Source organism: Monopterus albus, unplaced genomic scaffold (genome assembly GCF_001952655.1).
Source record: "Monopterus albus unplaced genomic scaffold, M_albus_1.0 scaffold217.1, whole genome shotgun sequence".
NCBI lineage: Eukaryota > Metazoa > Chordata > Actinopteri > Synbranchiformes > Synbranchidae > Monopterus > Monopterus albus.
The window spans coordinates 320,885-338,173 of NW_018128097.1; the positions used below are offsets into that span (position 1 = coordinate 320,885).

The 17,289-nt window shown below is 41.5% G+C and overlaps 1 protein-coding gene across 1 annotated transcript in view; it reads right to left on the reverse strand.

Moving 5' to 3' along the window:
* gabrb2a (gamma-aminobutyric acid type A receptor subunit beta2a) overlaps positions 1-17,289 on the reverse strand; it is a 37,859-nt gene that overhangs the window by 1,776 nt on the left and 18,794 nt on the right. The window contains 5 exon segments of the mRNA XM_020619237.1: positions 324-568; positions 2,255-2,407; positions 2,627-2,764; positions 5,619-5,701; positions 13,120-13,340. Of these exon segments, the coding sequence (XP_020474893.1) occupies positions 324-568; positions 2,255-2,407; positions 2,627-2,764; positions 5,619-5,701; positions 13,120-13,340 (840 nt within the window).

Below are 17,289 nucleotides of genomic sequence, written 5' to 3' on the forward strand. Positions count from 1 at the left end.
GGCTTTAACACCACAGCCAGTGGATTTTTCCAAGGTGCCTTGCCCTTTGAGACACAGAAATATGGAGATAAAGCAAAATCCAGTAATTGCTTTTGCATTCACTCTTTCAGATCCTAGACTGAGTACTAAAGTTGATACAGAACACTAAAGCAGAGAGAAACGGAGAGCTGTAGAGCAGGAGTAAACAGTGCTGGTAGGACATCAAGCATTGATCACAGCATCACATTGACCTTGAGAGGAGAAGAAGTCTTTTGCTGCCACAGAAACAGATACATTAACTGACAGCACAAATACCTCCAGAGGAAGAGTCCCCACACACATACCTTGTTGGGATCAGGTCTCAGCTTCTCGTTATTGGCCATGGCTGCTTTCTCAGCCGCCTTTTTTTGCCGCTGGGGGCCCTGGCCGAAGAAGATGTAGTTGACAAAGGCGTACTCCAGCAGGGCCAGGAAGACAAACACAAAGCAGCCCATCAGGTACATGTCAATAGCCTTCACATAGGGGATCTTAGGGAGTGTCTCTCGCAAGTGGGTGTTGATGGTGGTCATGGTCAGCACCGTAGTGATCCCTGGAGTGGAGTCACATGTTTAGAAAGGAAGTGGAGTCTAGGATACTTCAAGACATTTTTTTAGTATGATACTCCAAAACAGCCCACTCTGCTCTCCCTGCTCCACTACGCTCTACTACAATCTGCTACCCTCTGCCATGCTCTGCCCAGCTCTTCATTTGTCAGATATTTTATGAAATTACAACAAATGAGAATGCAACTTACTGACTGACTGATTAGAGAGGCCTCAAAACCTCCAGACGCTCATAACTCTGCACTGCTGCCAGTGCTATACAATGAGTCTGAGTCACAGGAGGTTTCAACAGCCCCTCCCCACATTAAGACAAGTTCTGGAGCAGATTTCTACAACAAAAATATTTGAAAAAGTTGCATATTGTAGCTTTAACTAAAGGTTAGATTTCTAGCCACATTAAGAGACATGGCTCAAGGGCTGGAAATGCTTCTCTGTCTGCTGCTTTTTCCAGACTTAAACATCTCAACAAATATTTGATGGATTAAGATGCAATTTTGTACCGAGGTGTTAATTATTATTTGTGAATTATCAAATTCATACAAATATATATACTTTTGAAAAGTTAAGATGACTTTCTAGTCTATCCACCACACAACAGGTCCTCAGGTTGCTTTGTAGTCACAATGGTACACAGTCAGTTGAAAACCCCTGCGTTATATGTATTTATTCTGAGCTAACAGACCTAAGAGAATGGGAACCTATATGGATAAAAAGATCACTCGAAACCTTCTGAGACTGAAACTCTGTACGTGTTTTGAACATTCTCATTCCCACAAACCCTTAGAAACACAAGAAGTAGGTAATATAAAAAGCACAACATTGCTACTGTAAACATCTGCTATTAGTCACAGCACAGTTTAACTGACATATATGCATTGTATTTGACACATTAGCCGTCTGCATGCACAATCTGCATTTGGTTAGATTCACCCATTTTATAAATACCCAGGCAGCACCACTGTAGCATGGAGCCTCATCTCTCACTGGCTGCATTTGCTTGCTACACATTCTCAGGATGCTGAGAACGGCCACATCTTTAAATCACCTTACCCTCTGAAAGTACTGTCTACTGTCTCCAACCTGCAGGTGTCCCACTTCAGAAAACAAATGGTGTGCGACAAAAACGACACACATAGGGCTCAGAGCCATTTCCTCTGCTGCTCTGCCCTGTCATACCCAAGTTTAACACTAAAGGGAGCTTTGTGGCATCTCATTTTAGCAATAGTTTGACACTGATGCAAAAACATTACCTTTAATGCATAAGGTGCATTTAAGCAACCTTTCATTAACATGCCATTTTTAGCCTTCATCTGGCTCTGATAAGCTACAATCTCTGGCCTGTAAGAGGCTCCAGTAGACAGACAGGCAGAGAGAAAGACAGAATGCTTCAAGGTCGAGCTGCAGTGCTTCTCGCTCTGCATGAGTCATGCATACAGTCATCTCTGAACAACAGACATTTAGCCAGGCATCTTATCACACACTGCTATCACTCACATGCTGAGGGAGAAAAGTAAATGCTGGGAAAATGAATCAAAACAGACAAGAGGCTCATGACAGACATAAGTGTGTATAGTTTCAAATGTGAAAGGCAGCAGTCTTTTGTAAAGTCAGATATCAATAAGCATTGGGTTATTTCCCAGGGTCACTGCTCAGCAGCAGCAAGATGATCCTACCCAGGGCCACTCTTGCAGCTGAGGCATCGTAGTTGATCCAGAAGGAGACCCAGGAGAGGATGGTAATCAGGATGGAAGGCATGTATGTCTGCAGAATGAAGTAGCCAATGTTCCTCTTCAGTTTGAAGCTGAGAGACAGGCGGGGGTAGGAACCTGAAGGAAGCACAGGCAGAGAGGAAGTGGAATAGAAATAGATTTTCCTCAGTGATGTCCATTAAAAGCTACATTTTCTTTGACACTGTAGAGCCTATCCTATCTATCCCTGGTACTGACCTTTTGCGCATTTGTACAGTATATTTTAATATTAAAATATTTCTCCCTTTTCCTAATGATCTGTTGTCAGCTGACAAAGTTGACTGTTGTGTTGCATACCTGTAGAGAAGACGACATTCTTGGAGATGAGTTTGTAGTCGACAATAGAGAACTGTGGCAGCTCTATTCTATCCACCCCGGAAACAGCACCCTCCCCACCTCGCCAGTAAAACTCTATATCGTCTGTGGTGTATCCATCTGCAGAGGTGAAACCGAAGCCAAGAGAAACATTATCCTCATCCATTAATGCTCCATGATACATCATAATGTAGTGAAGCCGTGCTAAATGTCAATGTCAGTGATTTTGGCCCATTCAGTCCAATTAATGCTAACCAGTCTGTAGTGCCCAACTCAAATAACATCTGAGAGCTCACAAGATGATTTTCTGGGCCGGAGGGTGGTGTCCTATAAAAACCATCTTACCTGTTCCAGATTTATAATCCATCAGCAAATCAGTAAACACTTGGTTAACTCTATTTATTCATGTTTATTCATATTTTAAAACATGTATTAGTATTATTATTTAAATAAAAGCATGATAATGCAGCAGCAAGCAGGTCCCTTTCCTTCTTGGTGGTGTGTTCAAGTGCTTGCTGGATGTGTTGTAAACATCAGTTGCTTGGCTACAACTTTCAGATCTTGCATGTTGAGCTTCCAAGAAGTTTTGAAAAAGGTCTCTGTTCTCTTTCCCACTAATCTAAACAAATACTAAGTATCAGAAAAAAATGTAGCTACATGTTCACTGTAATGTACTACTGTCTCTTTGGAGAATAGTTGGTTGTAATGTAAAGAAACATGTCTGTGACTTTTAGTATGAAGCAGAATACCAGTTTCTACAATTCTGCAAACTGTCAAGAAATAAGAAAACTGGAACACATATAAAAGGCTAATTAATTATTTAATTTTTTAAAACATGGTGTAGTGTTTAAACCCCAGGGCAGAGTTTCTTTGTGAAGCATGTTTTCACTGGGATAAATCTGAGCAGCTGACGTGTGTGGATGGAAATGGTTGCAGTTAGGGGACTCCGGTGTTGCACTCTGTCACTGACATGAATAGTGTTGCATGCCAAAAGGGAACAGACATCTCCCTGCTCTGGGTTCTGCTTTGTCTGCTCCACACTCAACACAGAAGTAGTGACCTATTCAGATGTGATGAATAATTAAACTTCAAGGCTTAGATTTTTTTTTTTTTCAAACAAATGAACACACTGTTTTGTTGCTGTGGCACCAACATTCAAAGTGAAGTTAGTCATGGTGCTCATGTTAGGTTGTAATTGGCTGAACAGGCAGCTAACTTTACCCATAGGCTTTTTTTTCACAGCAAACTGTATGCAATATGCATGTAATAGTAGGACGCACTGGAGTCGTTGGAGACTGTTTTCAACTGCAAATGAACACACATTTGGTGCTGCAGTGTAGGATGGTGTATGTGGGACTGACTGAAATAAATTATAGTGCCCATGTTTATGGTAATGAGGGAACATGTGTCCCGGAGCACTGGTTTGGCTCATTGCTGTGTTGACAATTGAGGTCTGTGGTGCATAGTAGCCAAGTCAAGACACATTCACTTATATAGCACAGAATCACAAATTTGCCTCAGTGTACGACACCCTCTGCCCTTAGACCCTCAACTCTGATCACTCTTTAGTGGGAGTAATAAGCTAGACTTCGGATACACAGTCAGTAATTGTTAGTAAAATTAATTCATCGTTTATTTTCATGGGATTTGTTCAAAATATGGTGGCTCATCACTAGCCTTATTCTTGAGTTGTAGTATTCTTTGCCAGGGTGAAATAAAACACAGAAGCTGAACACCTGTACATCACAGCCCCGGTGCAGCTGTGTCTCATAATGTAGGCAGTGCTGAAACTGTACACCAGCAAGTATAAAGCTCTCGCTCCATGTCTGTATTATCATCATCATCCCAGCCTTGTGCAACCCTGTTTTAATGTGCAGTTCAGTTCAGTTCTGATAAGCTGTGAGGGCTGGGATCAGGACAGTGCTGAAGAGTTGGCATGAAACGTGTCAAGAAGGGAGCATTTTATGGTTGGTCAGTTTGTTTCACAGATAGTTCTGAACCATTGTCTCCGTACATTTTCTTGTGAATGTGTATATGCATGTATGTGTGAAATAGATCATTAGTGTTAATGTGAGACCTCTGGCCTGAGCCACCGTGTTGCACTGCTGATGTATCAGGGGATTATCAGTTTCTGTTAAAAACGCATCAAGTTTATCAAGGGGTGTTAGAGTTCTCTGGGCTCATTAGTCTGAATAGCGTAGCATGCTCTGGCATGAAGCGACTCCAGCGTTAAAACTGTTGCCAGTTAATCCATATGAGAGCAGATACTGCCTGGTGATCAAAACTGGAAGTGTGTGTGTGAGACAGTGTGTGTATTTTGTGTTGGGCTGCCTGGGAGAAGAAAACGAGTATGAGTGATGGAGAGACAGATAAAAAGACTGGGAGGAAAAAAAGACTGTGCGAAGAAAAGAAATGAGAAACGGAAAGAGGGGGTGATGAGGGGAAAGATGGCGAGTATAATGGGAGAGGAGCAGTGAGAGGCAGTTTTGACCTGCTTCTCTCCAGGGACCCAGAAAAAAAATGCAGAGGACCTCATATTTCTCTCTCATCTTCCTGCACATTCCATCCCTCAACTCAAGAACACTGGATCACTACAAACTCCATCTGCTCTTTGTACTGTATAAACAAGGAGGTAGTTTCAGGAGAAAGCTGCACAAAACATTACAATCAGCACACCCCTGAAACACTGGACATAATCAGGCTCCTCCACACCTTAGGAAGCCACTGCAGCTGGAGCTGAATTAAACAGGCTAGATGTTATGAGTCAGTGAGCCATTAGTGATGTTCCTCTTTTTGAGATCTCATTGGCTTTTCTCAGCATTTTACATGCAGCCTTATCAACCTTCCTTCCACCCTGGCACCAATGGCCCGACAGACTGATTTCAAACCAGGTTTCAGAGTTGCATGTGGGATCTGTTAATTCTACATCTACAAGTGGATGTGAAAGCCGGTTGTCAGGGACAACAGTACTTACAGCTTTCGATCTCCAGGGTGCAGTTTTGCTCATCTAGGGGGTAGCGGCGTAGGTCCATCATGCAGGCTGCAGTGGTGGTGATCCTAGGCACAGAGCGGGACAGAGAGTATAGGATTTATTAACAGCTGAAGCTGCCATGAATGGCTCCGTTGATTTGACCTTCAGTACAGAGTATGATGCACATGTCAAAGCAGGATGATGACAACTCTGTACTCAGCACCTGACATGAAATCATACCTGGAAAAGCAGCAGGTTCAACAGGAAAAAGTCATCAGCTATCAAGATCAACTGAATATCAAATGACATTTGTTAAGTCTGAAAGTCATCCTAGTAGACATTTGAAGACATTTAGGCCATGATTCAGCCTTGCAGCACCGTTTATTGCTGGGCTTATGCTCTTTTATTGCCCTTTACCATTTTATTTGCAGTTTTGTCAGTTTTAATGTTTGTCTAAATTCAGTTTGCTTTTGCTTGTATTGTGAACTGAGTTTATACTGAAGCTTTGAAAACTCATTCTGAGCAGGTTCTGAAAAGTAATCATATTAATTGGGGGGGCATGCACTAAAAATGCTTTTTTCAGTGTGCTTTTGATGTGCATTATTGTCCCACAATACAATGCAAAAAGAAAACAGACTACAGTAACTAATCAGAGCTGGAAAAAATTTAAATGAATAGGTGAGAAGAGAAATAGAGCCTGAAAACTAAATACCTTTAAAACAATTAATTTTATTATCATCTATCAAAGTATATATTGTGTCATTTCCTATTAGAACAAAACGGCAAAGTATATGTATTTCTTGTATAGCATTTGCAAGAATAGTGTACCATTAAATTTACTACATATAGCATCTGTATATACAGTAGTATGAAAGTGAGCACTTGTTTTATTTTTTATAAAATAGGTAGATAAAACAAGTAAAGGATCCAATTCCACTATAAAGTGCTGTTGGGTGGAATCAACCATGTCTGACTGGTCCACTGAGAGCGACACAGCTGAGGGTCGTGCCAAACCACTGAGCCTGAGAGAATGGACACACAATTTAACTACAAGAACTATATCTAGCATCACTTTGAAGACAAAACCCCACACACTGTTTGATAGCTGATTGCATCATGTGACCAGTCACAATAATAGCAGTCTGTGGGATAATTCCCAGTAAAAATGAAAGTTTTTGTCTTGACCTTTTCATAGCTGATTACACTTTACTAGTGTATTGCTTTAGTGATTCATTCATTCATACATGACAATGAGAACAGTCTATGAGCAACCAAACCTGGAGCAGAAATCATTCTGGGGAATTATTTAAACCCTAAAAGTTTCATTTGTTTAACAGGAAAGAGCAAGCAATCTGCTTTGTTCTGTTTTGTATGAAATTTATACACATTTATACATCATTGCTAGAAAATTGCTGAACAAGCCGATTTGTAGAATAGGTTGTTTTTTGAAAGTAAGATTAGTGTGTGTGTGTGTGTGTGTGTGTGTGTGTGTGTGTGTGTGTAGCCAATTTTTTGTCAGTTTTTGTTAATCCAGCAAAAAAAAAAAACCTTTACAGATTAAGGTACGGTGTCATATTGTTGCAAAAGTCATATATAACATTCACTATTAAATTGACTGCTGCCATGGTATGAGAGTACAACAAAATTGGTGACAGGCAAATTAATATTATCCGATGGTGGAGTATATCATCATATCACCCTCTTAACCTTTTCATTTTATGGGAAGCGCCAACTTTTGAGCTGTACACATTTCAGATGTGCAGAGTGAATATAAATAATCAAACATAAGGACACTGCAGCAGTAAAATTGAAACCACAACATCTTTCCTTTCTTAAGTTCACCAAGAGCTTTGTCTCTAATAATTAAGAGCAAAGGTTTATTTGAAATCCTTCTACATAAGACTTACAGCTCCCCTGGGTCCAGCCTGGCAAGTTTGGGATCTCATTTTTCTAGATGTAGTGAGTTTTTCCCACTCTCTCTGTCTGCCTACTTTCTCTTGCTCTCTGGGCTCTTATATAAGAGCTAGTTAGCAGGGCCATGGTGCACTGGGGGATTAAACAGGAGTCTTACTTCTGTCCTAGTTTATGGCCACAAGTTACTGGGATGTTGTGCTTGCCAGCCAGTCACTCGTCACTCACCATCATCACCATCACCTCTAAATCATCGCAGTAGCAGAGGAAGCACAGGGGAAAAATGGAAATGAGGCCAAAATGGCAGGGGTAAAAATAACTGCCTATTTATAGCCCACCTACATCATCAGCAGAAGTCTTGAAGCTTTGCTGTCTGAGGCTCTGCAGTACTGATCAAGAGCTACTTCCCCTCACCTGGCTAGTTTGTCCAATAGCAATTAATAAACAGCTAAAAATGAGTGAGCAGGGAGAGATGGTTGATTTCTCTGCAGGACTCTCTCCGCATCTTCACCTCTCCTCCTCCTCCTCCTCCTCCTCTTCGACATCTTCGCTGCAGCAAGAGTGTGCCATGGAGCTCTGCAACAGCAGCAGTGATCATGAAGCACAAGCCTGTTTGCTCTTCATCAACATCAGGGCCAGTCGCTCTTTCTCATCCCAACCTGCCGGGGGAGAGGCCACACTCTACCAGATCATGCAGATTCAAGGACGCTGCATTTGCTCTGCGTCAAAGCTAATAGGACATGGAGTTCAAATAAAGGCTGGATTTATTTCTGTGTTCAGCCCAGATCCTGTTGTGTGTGTGTGTGTGTGTGTGTGTGTGTGTGTGTGTGTGTGTGTGTGGACCCCCCCAAAGCACCCTGTGCACCTTTATTACAAACGACCTTGTTTTCGGACAGAACACAACCACCACCAATTCCCAGACAGAATCTCATATCAAGCGAGCACTGCAGCAGAGGCCGAATGCAGAAAGAGAGATTTTGCAGGCGGGTTGAGAACCTGTCCCACCTTTAATTAAAAAGACACTTCCTTACCCAGGCATTACAATAGCCTTTACAGTTAAATTAAGATGCAGGTGCTCCCTCCATTTTGGCTTCAGAGCTGTTGAGCTGAGGAGACATGGCACAGAGGATTGTCTCTCTCTGCTCAGGCACTGTTGCCAAATGTGGAAAAAAAAAAAGAAAAGAAAGAACAAAAATGTCTTCAGTGGCTCAACAGAGAGGCTCCTGTGTGCCAAAGAATGCCAAATCAAAGAGAGCTTACTTAATTTCAAAGTACAGGCATATCCAAACACATACAACATACAAGTCATCCTTACTGCTCAGTAGTTTTAGAAAGAGAGCTAGGTAAGTCTGGGGCACAGCGGCGCAGTGGTTAACGCTGTTGCCTTACAACAAGAGCCCTAAGCTCGAATCCCAGCCGACCCTTTCCATGCCTGAACTTTGTATGTTATCCCTGTGTCCCAGGAGTGAGTGAGTGTGGTTGTCTGTCTCTAAGTGTCAGCCCTGTGATAGACTAGCGACCTGTCCAGAGTGTACCCCGCCTCTCGCCCAGTGTCAGCTAGGGTAGGCTCCAGCCCCCCACAACCCTCTTCAGGAATAAACGGTATAGAGAATGGATGGATGAGAAACTCTGAGGGAAATGCTAAGCTCATTTTGACGGTATTGACAGGGAGAATGGTTTATTTAAACCCCTCTCCGCCTCCACACAGCAGTTTTTTTCCTCCTGGCCATGCAATGCCATCTATTGAGCTGCAGAGCAGAACACTCCTCGCCCTGACAAAAGCAGACGTCAGTCTCCATAGCACAAGGATATGTCCTCTCACAAAAGGAGATGCACTATTCAGAGAGAGAGAGAGGAGGGAGGGAAGAAGAGAGTGAGGGGAGGGAGGAGGGAGAATCCTAATAATTTCTCCATTTTGAATGAAGTCTGACCTTCATGTCTTTTTCTATCCTTCCGCTCTCATTCGTTTCACAATCCTTCTCTGTAAATTCTGAGTGACGTGCACCAGGAGTCATGCACTGAATGTCTTTGGTTTTTCCTCTCTTCCTGCACAAAATGAGAAGCAGAGTGGAGTTTGTGTTACTTGTTACTGTGTGTGTGGTATTATGGTTGTGGATGTGTTATTGGCTGAGCCTTTTCAGGGGCGGGGTAATTAGATCAGACTGCCTGCCCCTGGGAGTCAAACCGAGGTCTAACGTGACAGTTGGGAGCACTGTTGTAATTTTCTGCTCCTCCTGGTAAATGAAGACCAGGATTTGGCAAGATTGGGATAAATATCCAAGGAAAAAGGAATAAACAACACCCTCACCCATCCTCCTCCGTATGCACTCCAAAAATAACACCCACCCACTCACACACCCACCCATATACACACAAACACTCAATGCCTCCTGCAAACTAAACAACACTCTAATCTGTTGGTGTTCCCCAGGTACAGAGTTAACAAACTTCAGTTAGGTCAGCACAAATTCATATTCACCTCTGAGGCCGATGATATGTTTACTTTGACCACTTTCTACACAAGGATTAAGCGATACAACATCTTATAGCATGGCATATGACATCAAGCAACGAACCAATGTTGGAGAGTTGATTTCAAACTTCCCCATCTTCAACAATATAGTACCAGTTGTTTGTATAGTGTTAACAGTACAGGCGGTACACAGGGTGTATACAATGTACAGAGTTAGAAGAAGAACATGGCAGCCACTGCAGTTAGTATTTAGTATGCAGAGCACAGAGGACATGACACAGCAGATTCCTCACAAGGGGGAAACAGACTCTGAAATGTTATGGGTGGAGAGCCCCTATAAAGTTTGTTGTTGTTGTTTTATTTTATTTTATTTTGTCATGGCCTTGCTTGAATAAGCAAACTATCCATCCATCCATTTTCCTCTGCTTATCCGGGACCGGGTCGCGGGGGCAGCATTCTAAGCAAAGATGCCCAGACTTCCCTCTCTCCAGACACTTCCTCCAGCTCCTCCGGGGGGATGCCGAGGTGTAGCGAGTCCTGCAAACTAATTGCAGAATATTTAACTCTAAACAGAAGAATCTGGATGGTAATAATTGTAACAGTTGCAGCAAGTAACTAAATGCATAAATTAATTTTTGAGGTATTTGTACTTTAGTTGAGCTCTTCAGTTTTTATGCTGATCTGTACTACTGCATTACTACATTTCAGAACACTAACTTCACTATACTGCTGTAAATACAATAATTAATACATTTTTTAACCAGTTTGATATGTAAAACCATTCATCAATTAATAAAATATGATGCTGCTATAGATTAGTAGTAAAATAGAGATGAAGTTATTGTAAGGTTAGCAGACTGTTTACACTTAGTGTATCAGTAATAATGATTAAATAATATAACAGTGACAGAGGTCATTCTGCAGCATAATGAGTATTTTTATTATTAATTCTTTAAGCACATTATGCTGGTATTACTTATGTACTTTTACTTATTTTGATGGCAGGAAGTTTACTTCTAACTGAGTATTTTTATCACTGCTTATTCTTAACTTACAGAATCTAAAAAGTTCTTCCACCATTGCTCGTGACCTTTACACTGAAGGTTATGACTAAATGAGCTTATAGCCCAAAAGATTAACGATGCGCTCAGACAGGACTCGTGTTCACATGCATCCTGTGTTCCTGTTGAGGACTCCTCTCAGTTAACCTTCTCCTCTACATCCACTGGCCCTGCTGTTGCAGCCGGCCCGTCTCTCCAGGTATGTGTCAGCACGCTCAGAGCGCACAGGCATCTGGCCGAGCTGACTCTGACAGCAGTTTGTGTCTGGACTAGCTAGCATCAAATAAAACCTGGACCAAACCAACAAACCAAATAGCGGAGGAGCCGGGAGGCACCGGCGCTGACAAGGGCAACGTATCTGCGGTAACAGGCGCATCTCTCAGCTTTTACAACAGCCCTCTCTCCTTGTCTCCATTGCTTTCTGGCTGTTATGCCAAAATATGTGTTAGGCTTACATAATTGAGTCAGAGCGTTATAAATTACATTTCTCAAGTGTTGAAACAAGCTGTAGTGATGAATAATCTGGTGCAGTGCAGATACTTAAATTTTTTAGGCCTGTCTTTGCATAAGAAGGGCATCTCAGTCTAGACAGTGAGTAACTGAACGCTGCGGCATCTGGAACTAGCAACAATAATCTCATCTTTTAAACACAGACGCTAATCTGAGATCATGTGCACACACACACACACAGGAGGTGACAGATCAGAGGAGACAGCAGTGCAGTGATAGACGCAGCATCGGTACAAATACAGATTCGGTGTTTGTATTGAACTGCTACATTATTGATTATGAGTTATACATTATGGATGACAGTCTCCTCAGAGGCATCCCAGTCCAATGCCACAAAGAAATGTCTCGCTGAAACATTCCACACAATCAGTCTCAGTTCGGCTTTTCGTACCACCCTGCTTCATTATTGATCAAATCCAATCAATTATTGATTTTGATGATCATCAGGAAAGGTGAAAAGCTAAAATATAAAGGAATATGCCTCCGATACATAAAGTCAGTCTACTTTATCACAACTTGGGTATTATTTATTAAGTGTTGTCCATCATTTCTATTGGTCATAATGACATTATATTCCCCATTATATTCTTCTTCTGGGGAAGTGATCATACCGTGAGACAGGTTGTGAGAAAGTCACCAGTTTAGCCAGACTATTTGATTTCTTCTCAAATTGCTTCATTTTAATAAAGTTATTGTCTGAGAGCAAAAATTTTAAAAAATGTGTTATTTTGTACTTTGAAATGGAGCTTCAGATGTTTCTGTTTGCCCCACATTTATTAAGTTACATTTGGTATTATTCATTTATATCTCACACAGCACTGTGACACAGCAACTGAATTTTTAATCTGCTGTTTGTTTCTTTTTCTATTTTAGATCATTTTTATCCTTTTTTTAAATGTCTACTAATTAAATATAGCCTTTTTGTACTGCCTTCTGTTTCTATTATATCTTGTCTTAAGGTCTTTGTTACCACACTCTAATCTGCCTAGTTATAGAAATAAACCTGTCTTGCTGTGTCACCTCAGAGATGTCTTGCAAAGCTTTTGGGGTGAAGTGAGGTTGGAAAGCCCTGATCAACACCAATTTATTTTTAGTCAAGCGCATCCAAAATGTTTATAATCACCCATAACTGCTCAGGAAAACAAAGTGGCTAGATGACTATATAATATTGTAAGTGCAGTTGGTCAAACTTTAATTTAGTCAGCTCCTTAACTGTGGGTAATATCCATGATGATGGCAAAAAAGTTTGGGTTTGCTGTATATTCTTATCTAATCACTAATGTTTCTTTCCCAGATCTCAGCTATTAATATGAATACAATTTTACTATCACACAGAATAACAATGGCCAGAAAGAGAAAAAGAAACCAAAGCTGTAATAAAACAAATTTAGCCTTTAAATACACAAAGCCCAAAATGAAGATCCACAATAGAACTGTAGTTCATTAAAAAAGCCATAGCCAGATTTGATGCACCTCACAGAATCACATCACTCCCTTATGTATAGGGATAAATATGACACAATAGGAAAGGCAGGTGTGAAAGGCTTACCTGAGTCCATAAAGCACGGTGCCATCAGGGTGGAGACGTATCATCCTGTTCTTGACTGTGACGCCGTGAACAAAGGACTTTTTGTCATTAAGGAAGTAAGTGTCTGGGACCCACAGCTGGTCGGCCACTCGGTTATCCAGAGTCAGGTTATAGGCGATCTCGGAGTAGGACAGACGCTTGTCCCGCCATGCTTGTTGAAAATACATTGTCAAGGTGTAGTCCTGGAAGACAGAGGGGTCTGTTTAGTGAAGCTAGTGCAGGACTTCAAAGAAATTCATAATCCAAAGGGCTTTAAAACCAAAAAACAAGCACTTTCTAGCAAAACGACATCTTTCAGGTGCTAGCTGAGCTGTAGGAATAGTTGTATTTCTACTATTATCTCAAGTGGGAAACAAGCACTTGAACTACTGGAGTGGTTAATCCCACACTACAAATTTGAACATGGCTCCATGTTCAACATGTTGTATGGGTTCTACATAATAAAAGGTCAGCCTAAAGGTCACTCGTTGTCTGAAAGGTCATGGCCTGTACTAGTGCCACAGTGGGTGGGGTTTGGAGTTTAATATTCACCTACCCTTAGTTAGATTTGACACATAACTCGAGGCGAGTTTTTTTCAGCTGGCTGACTGTTGTCTCAGGCTAAACATCCTAAACATCTGCGTTAACAAATGAAGCCATTTTTTGAGAGACAACTGTGCCTCTAATGCAAAGAACCAGTAGATTTTAGCACTTGGTGCTTCCTCTATGTCTCTTTTTGTGCCTGATTGTGCTTCTAAATCTTTGCAATAAACAAGCAGAACTACTAAAATTTAGGTGAGAGTTTCCAAGATTTACAGCATTCCTACTGTACAGGTTGTTTTTACACATGCTCAGAGATGTAGCAGTAAACTGTACCACCTCCTCACTCTGTCTCATTTCTCTGCTTCTCACTCTTAAAAAACACAAGGCTTACACCCACACAGCCACAGTTAAACACAGCACTGCAGTTGGACCTGCTCGGTTATAGTATTCCAGCGCTTTCGATGAGTAGGAAAACAAAATTAAAAGATACAGTCCATGAAACGAGGCCCTCGAGCTTATGCCCCAAGCAGCCATCATCATGTGTTTCTATGATTCCAAGCCTTTGACTTCTTCTTATTGTCACACATTGGTGTGACACTGCAAACAGCACTTTCATAACTCTTAGCATACATTGCATGCAGCGTGAGTAACCAAAACACTGCGTTAAAAAGGGCATCTAAAAATACATGGGCTGCTGCTGCATGTTGATTTTTTTCAGGAGTGAAAAGTCAAGCGAGGGAGCTCACATCCTTACCCTGTTTTACACAAGTTCCCACTGAACCTTCCTTTCAAGCTCGCTCCCTCTCTGTCTCATTATCAGCCCGTTGATCGCACATCTCTGTCACCTTTGGGATTGTTAGCTGCTAGCTGAAGGCTCTGTGTACATCCACTCCTGCAATATGTCCCTGTCTTTAGAGGCATCCTTCATCATACTTATGAAGAGACACAAGGAGCTAGAGCAGAAGCTGACGACATGAGAGAATATTTATCAATGTTGTGTCATGAATTTTATGCAACCGTCTTTCTGTGTTTGTCTTTTTACTTCTACTACTCTTTTATATCACTGGGGTGAAACATCCTATGACATGTTGATGGGTTCAGGGAAACATGAATGTGTCTGGTGTGTCACACACATTTTGGATGTTTGACGTTTGCATTTGTGGCTTTTAGTTTGTACTGTATATAATATTAACAGGCCAGAATATATTTGCTATGACTAATCATCATTATCAACTAATATGCTGATTACTTTTTGATTAACTGAAAAATATTTGACTTTTCAGATACCAAAAACCTGGGAAATGCCCACCGCAATTACCAAGAGTCAAAACTGCATGTTGTGAACACTAGCTATTAACCCAAAGATATTTCATAATAGTTAAAAGATGTGCAACAGAGAAAAGAAGCAAATCCTCACACTCGAGAAGATCACACCAGAAAATGTTTCTTCTTGATAAATCACAACAACTAGGTGTAAGGAAAGACTGTGACTTAAAATAAGCACTACTTCATTAAAGAGACGGGAACATTGTCCTCATACAATAATAAACATGTGTTTAAGGTTATGAACAAAAGAAACAACAATGACTATTGCTTTGAAATGGGAAGTAAACAGTAGTCTGCTGTGCTGAAGTCCAGTGTTTCCACCTCAACCTCATCCCTTCATAAACTTTCTTGCTCTGTATACATCAAGTGACCTCCTGGTTTGATCCCCTCATAATTACTATCACTAGTGGGCACCCAACAGTAAAACATAACTGGGTCATAGTAATCAGCTTGCACAAATGACAGATGGGCTCTTTTTTTGCAAGACAGTCTGAAAAGCACAAGTGTTACTGATGGCACTGACAATGACTGTGCTCTATTCAAGTCATGACAGCGTGACAGTGAGTCAACATGCACAATAACAGAAACTGAAGCCATTAACTTTATAGCTTACACCTGCACTTTTCCTACTGCAATGTGTCAAAGTGTCTTCTGTCTAAAATAAACACAAAACCTTTTGAAATCTCCTGTTAAATTATCTGGATGCAAGGTGCCTGCTCTTGTGCGTGTGCAGTGCGCATGTTTAGGGTTTTATGAATATACAGTAGAGAGCTGCACAGAGAACACCTGGGCCTGCATGCTGCCTCCCGGCTGTGCTACGTAAAGTGACAGCGTGATTATGGCCTCGCAGATGGTGCTGTTTACCTTCACTCGGACATCATTTGAGCTCAGGGAGGGACTCAAAATACAGCAGTCTCCTCTCTTCTCTCAGTACAGCTGAAGCTATTTTTCAAAGACAAACAAATCTACATTAACTCCTGTACTGTGAGGGGACGTGATGGGGAAAAGAGCTGTACTATTCAGAAACACAACATAAAAAAGTCATGTTGATTTCACATATACAAAGCAAATCCTAAACATCTTTTTTAAAAATATACTTTAATAATCACCATGGGGAAATTTCTTACTGATGGTGGCGCTGTCAGTTGCTGCCTGCCCACCAGGGGCAGCTAGGGGTTCAGTGTCTTGCCCAAGGACACTTCGACACGTGGACTGTGTAGACTGGGATTCAAACCACCAACCTTCCAACTGGGAGACAACCACTCTACCTCCTGAGCCACAGCTGTCCCTATTATCTCAAAGAAATTCTCAAAAAAAAAAATCTGCAAAAATGACATTCATCCTGCAAAATTAAGTAAAATTCTGCAATACATACTGTTTGTGTATACAGTGCAGCTCTTATACTAAATATGAGTGAAAACAACCAATCATGGTGTCTTTTAATGCTAAATGTAAGTATTACAATATCTACTAAAGACAGAATTCAAATAATTCCTAAGTAATAAACAAAATGTTTAATGTATTAACTGAGCAGAATATCTTCCTGAACCCGCAAAATATGGAGAAGAAGAAGAAAAAACAAGCTGCAGATAACCGAGAGACAGAACGTCCCATGCTGGAGTGTTGGTCTCAAAAGCAACCTTCACTCTCCTTGTCACAAGCACGACACAGAAACTCCATTAAAATCACACAGCGAGCATCAGTGAGGGAGACATCTTGTGGAAAGCACCAACATTGGTGGCGGAACCTTTGACGGACTGCTGTTTCCTGCGGTAAACCGTACTCATTTCCTGTTTTCTGTATTTGCACTGCGTTGTGCTTGCTTCCAGATTGTTTAGGAATTAAACTCACTATTTTCTAGGTTCATCTGAATTTTTGAGTGACAACATACGCTTGCACCACTTAAAGCACTTGTTTTGCAGAAGTTCTTGCTAACTACCAAATTTAACTTGCTACTTTAGGTCGGCTAGTTTAGAAGCTAGCTAAGCTAGTAGCTTAATCGAGAGCAATGGCTTCCCCCTCTTCCTTTCTCTTGCTCGGAGTGTCGCATGTTCAGTTATTCCTCTGCCTCCTTTAGCGATAATGGTACTTGTAATAAATGTCAGATGCTAGCAGCATTGGAGGCGAGGCTCACAGACTTAGAAGCGCGGCTACACACAATGGATAATAGGCCAGCTAGCTATGCCCACGTAGCCGGTGTGAAGCCTCAATAGACGTAGCTTAGCCCAAGATAGCCGCCCCCCACAGCTTCCCGAGCAGCCGGGATCTCAGACAGGTGGCTGG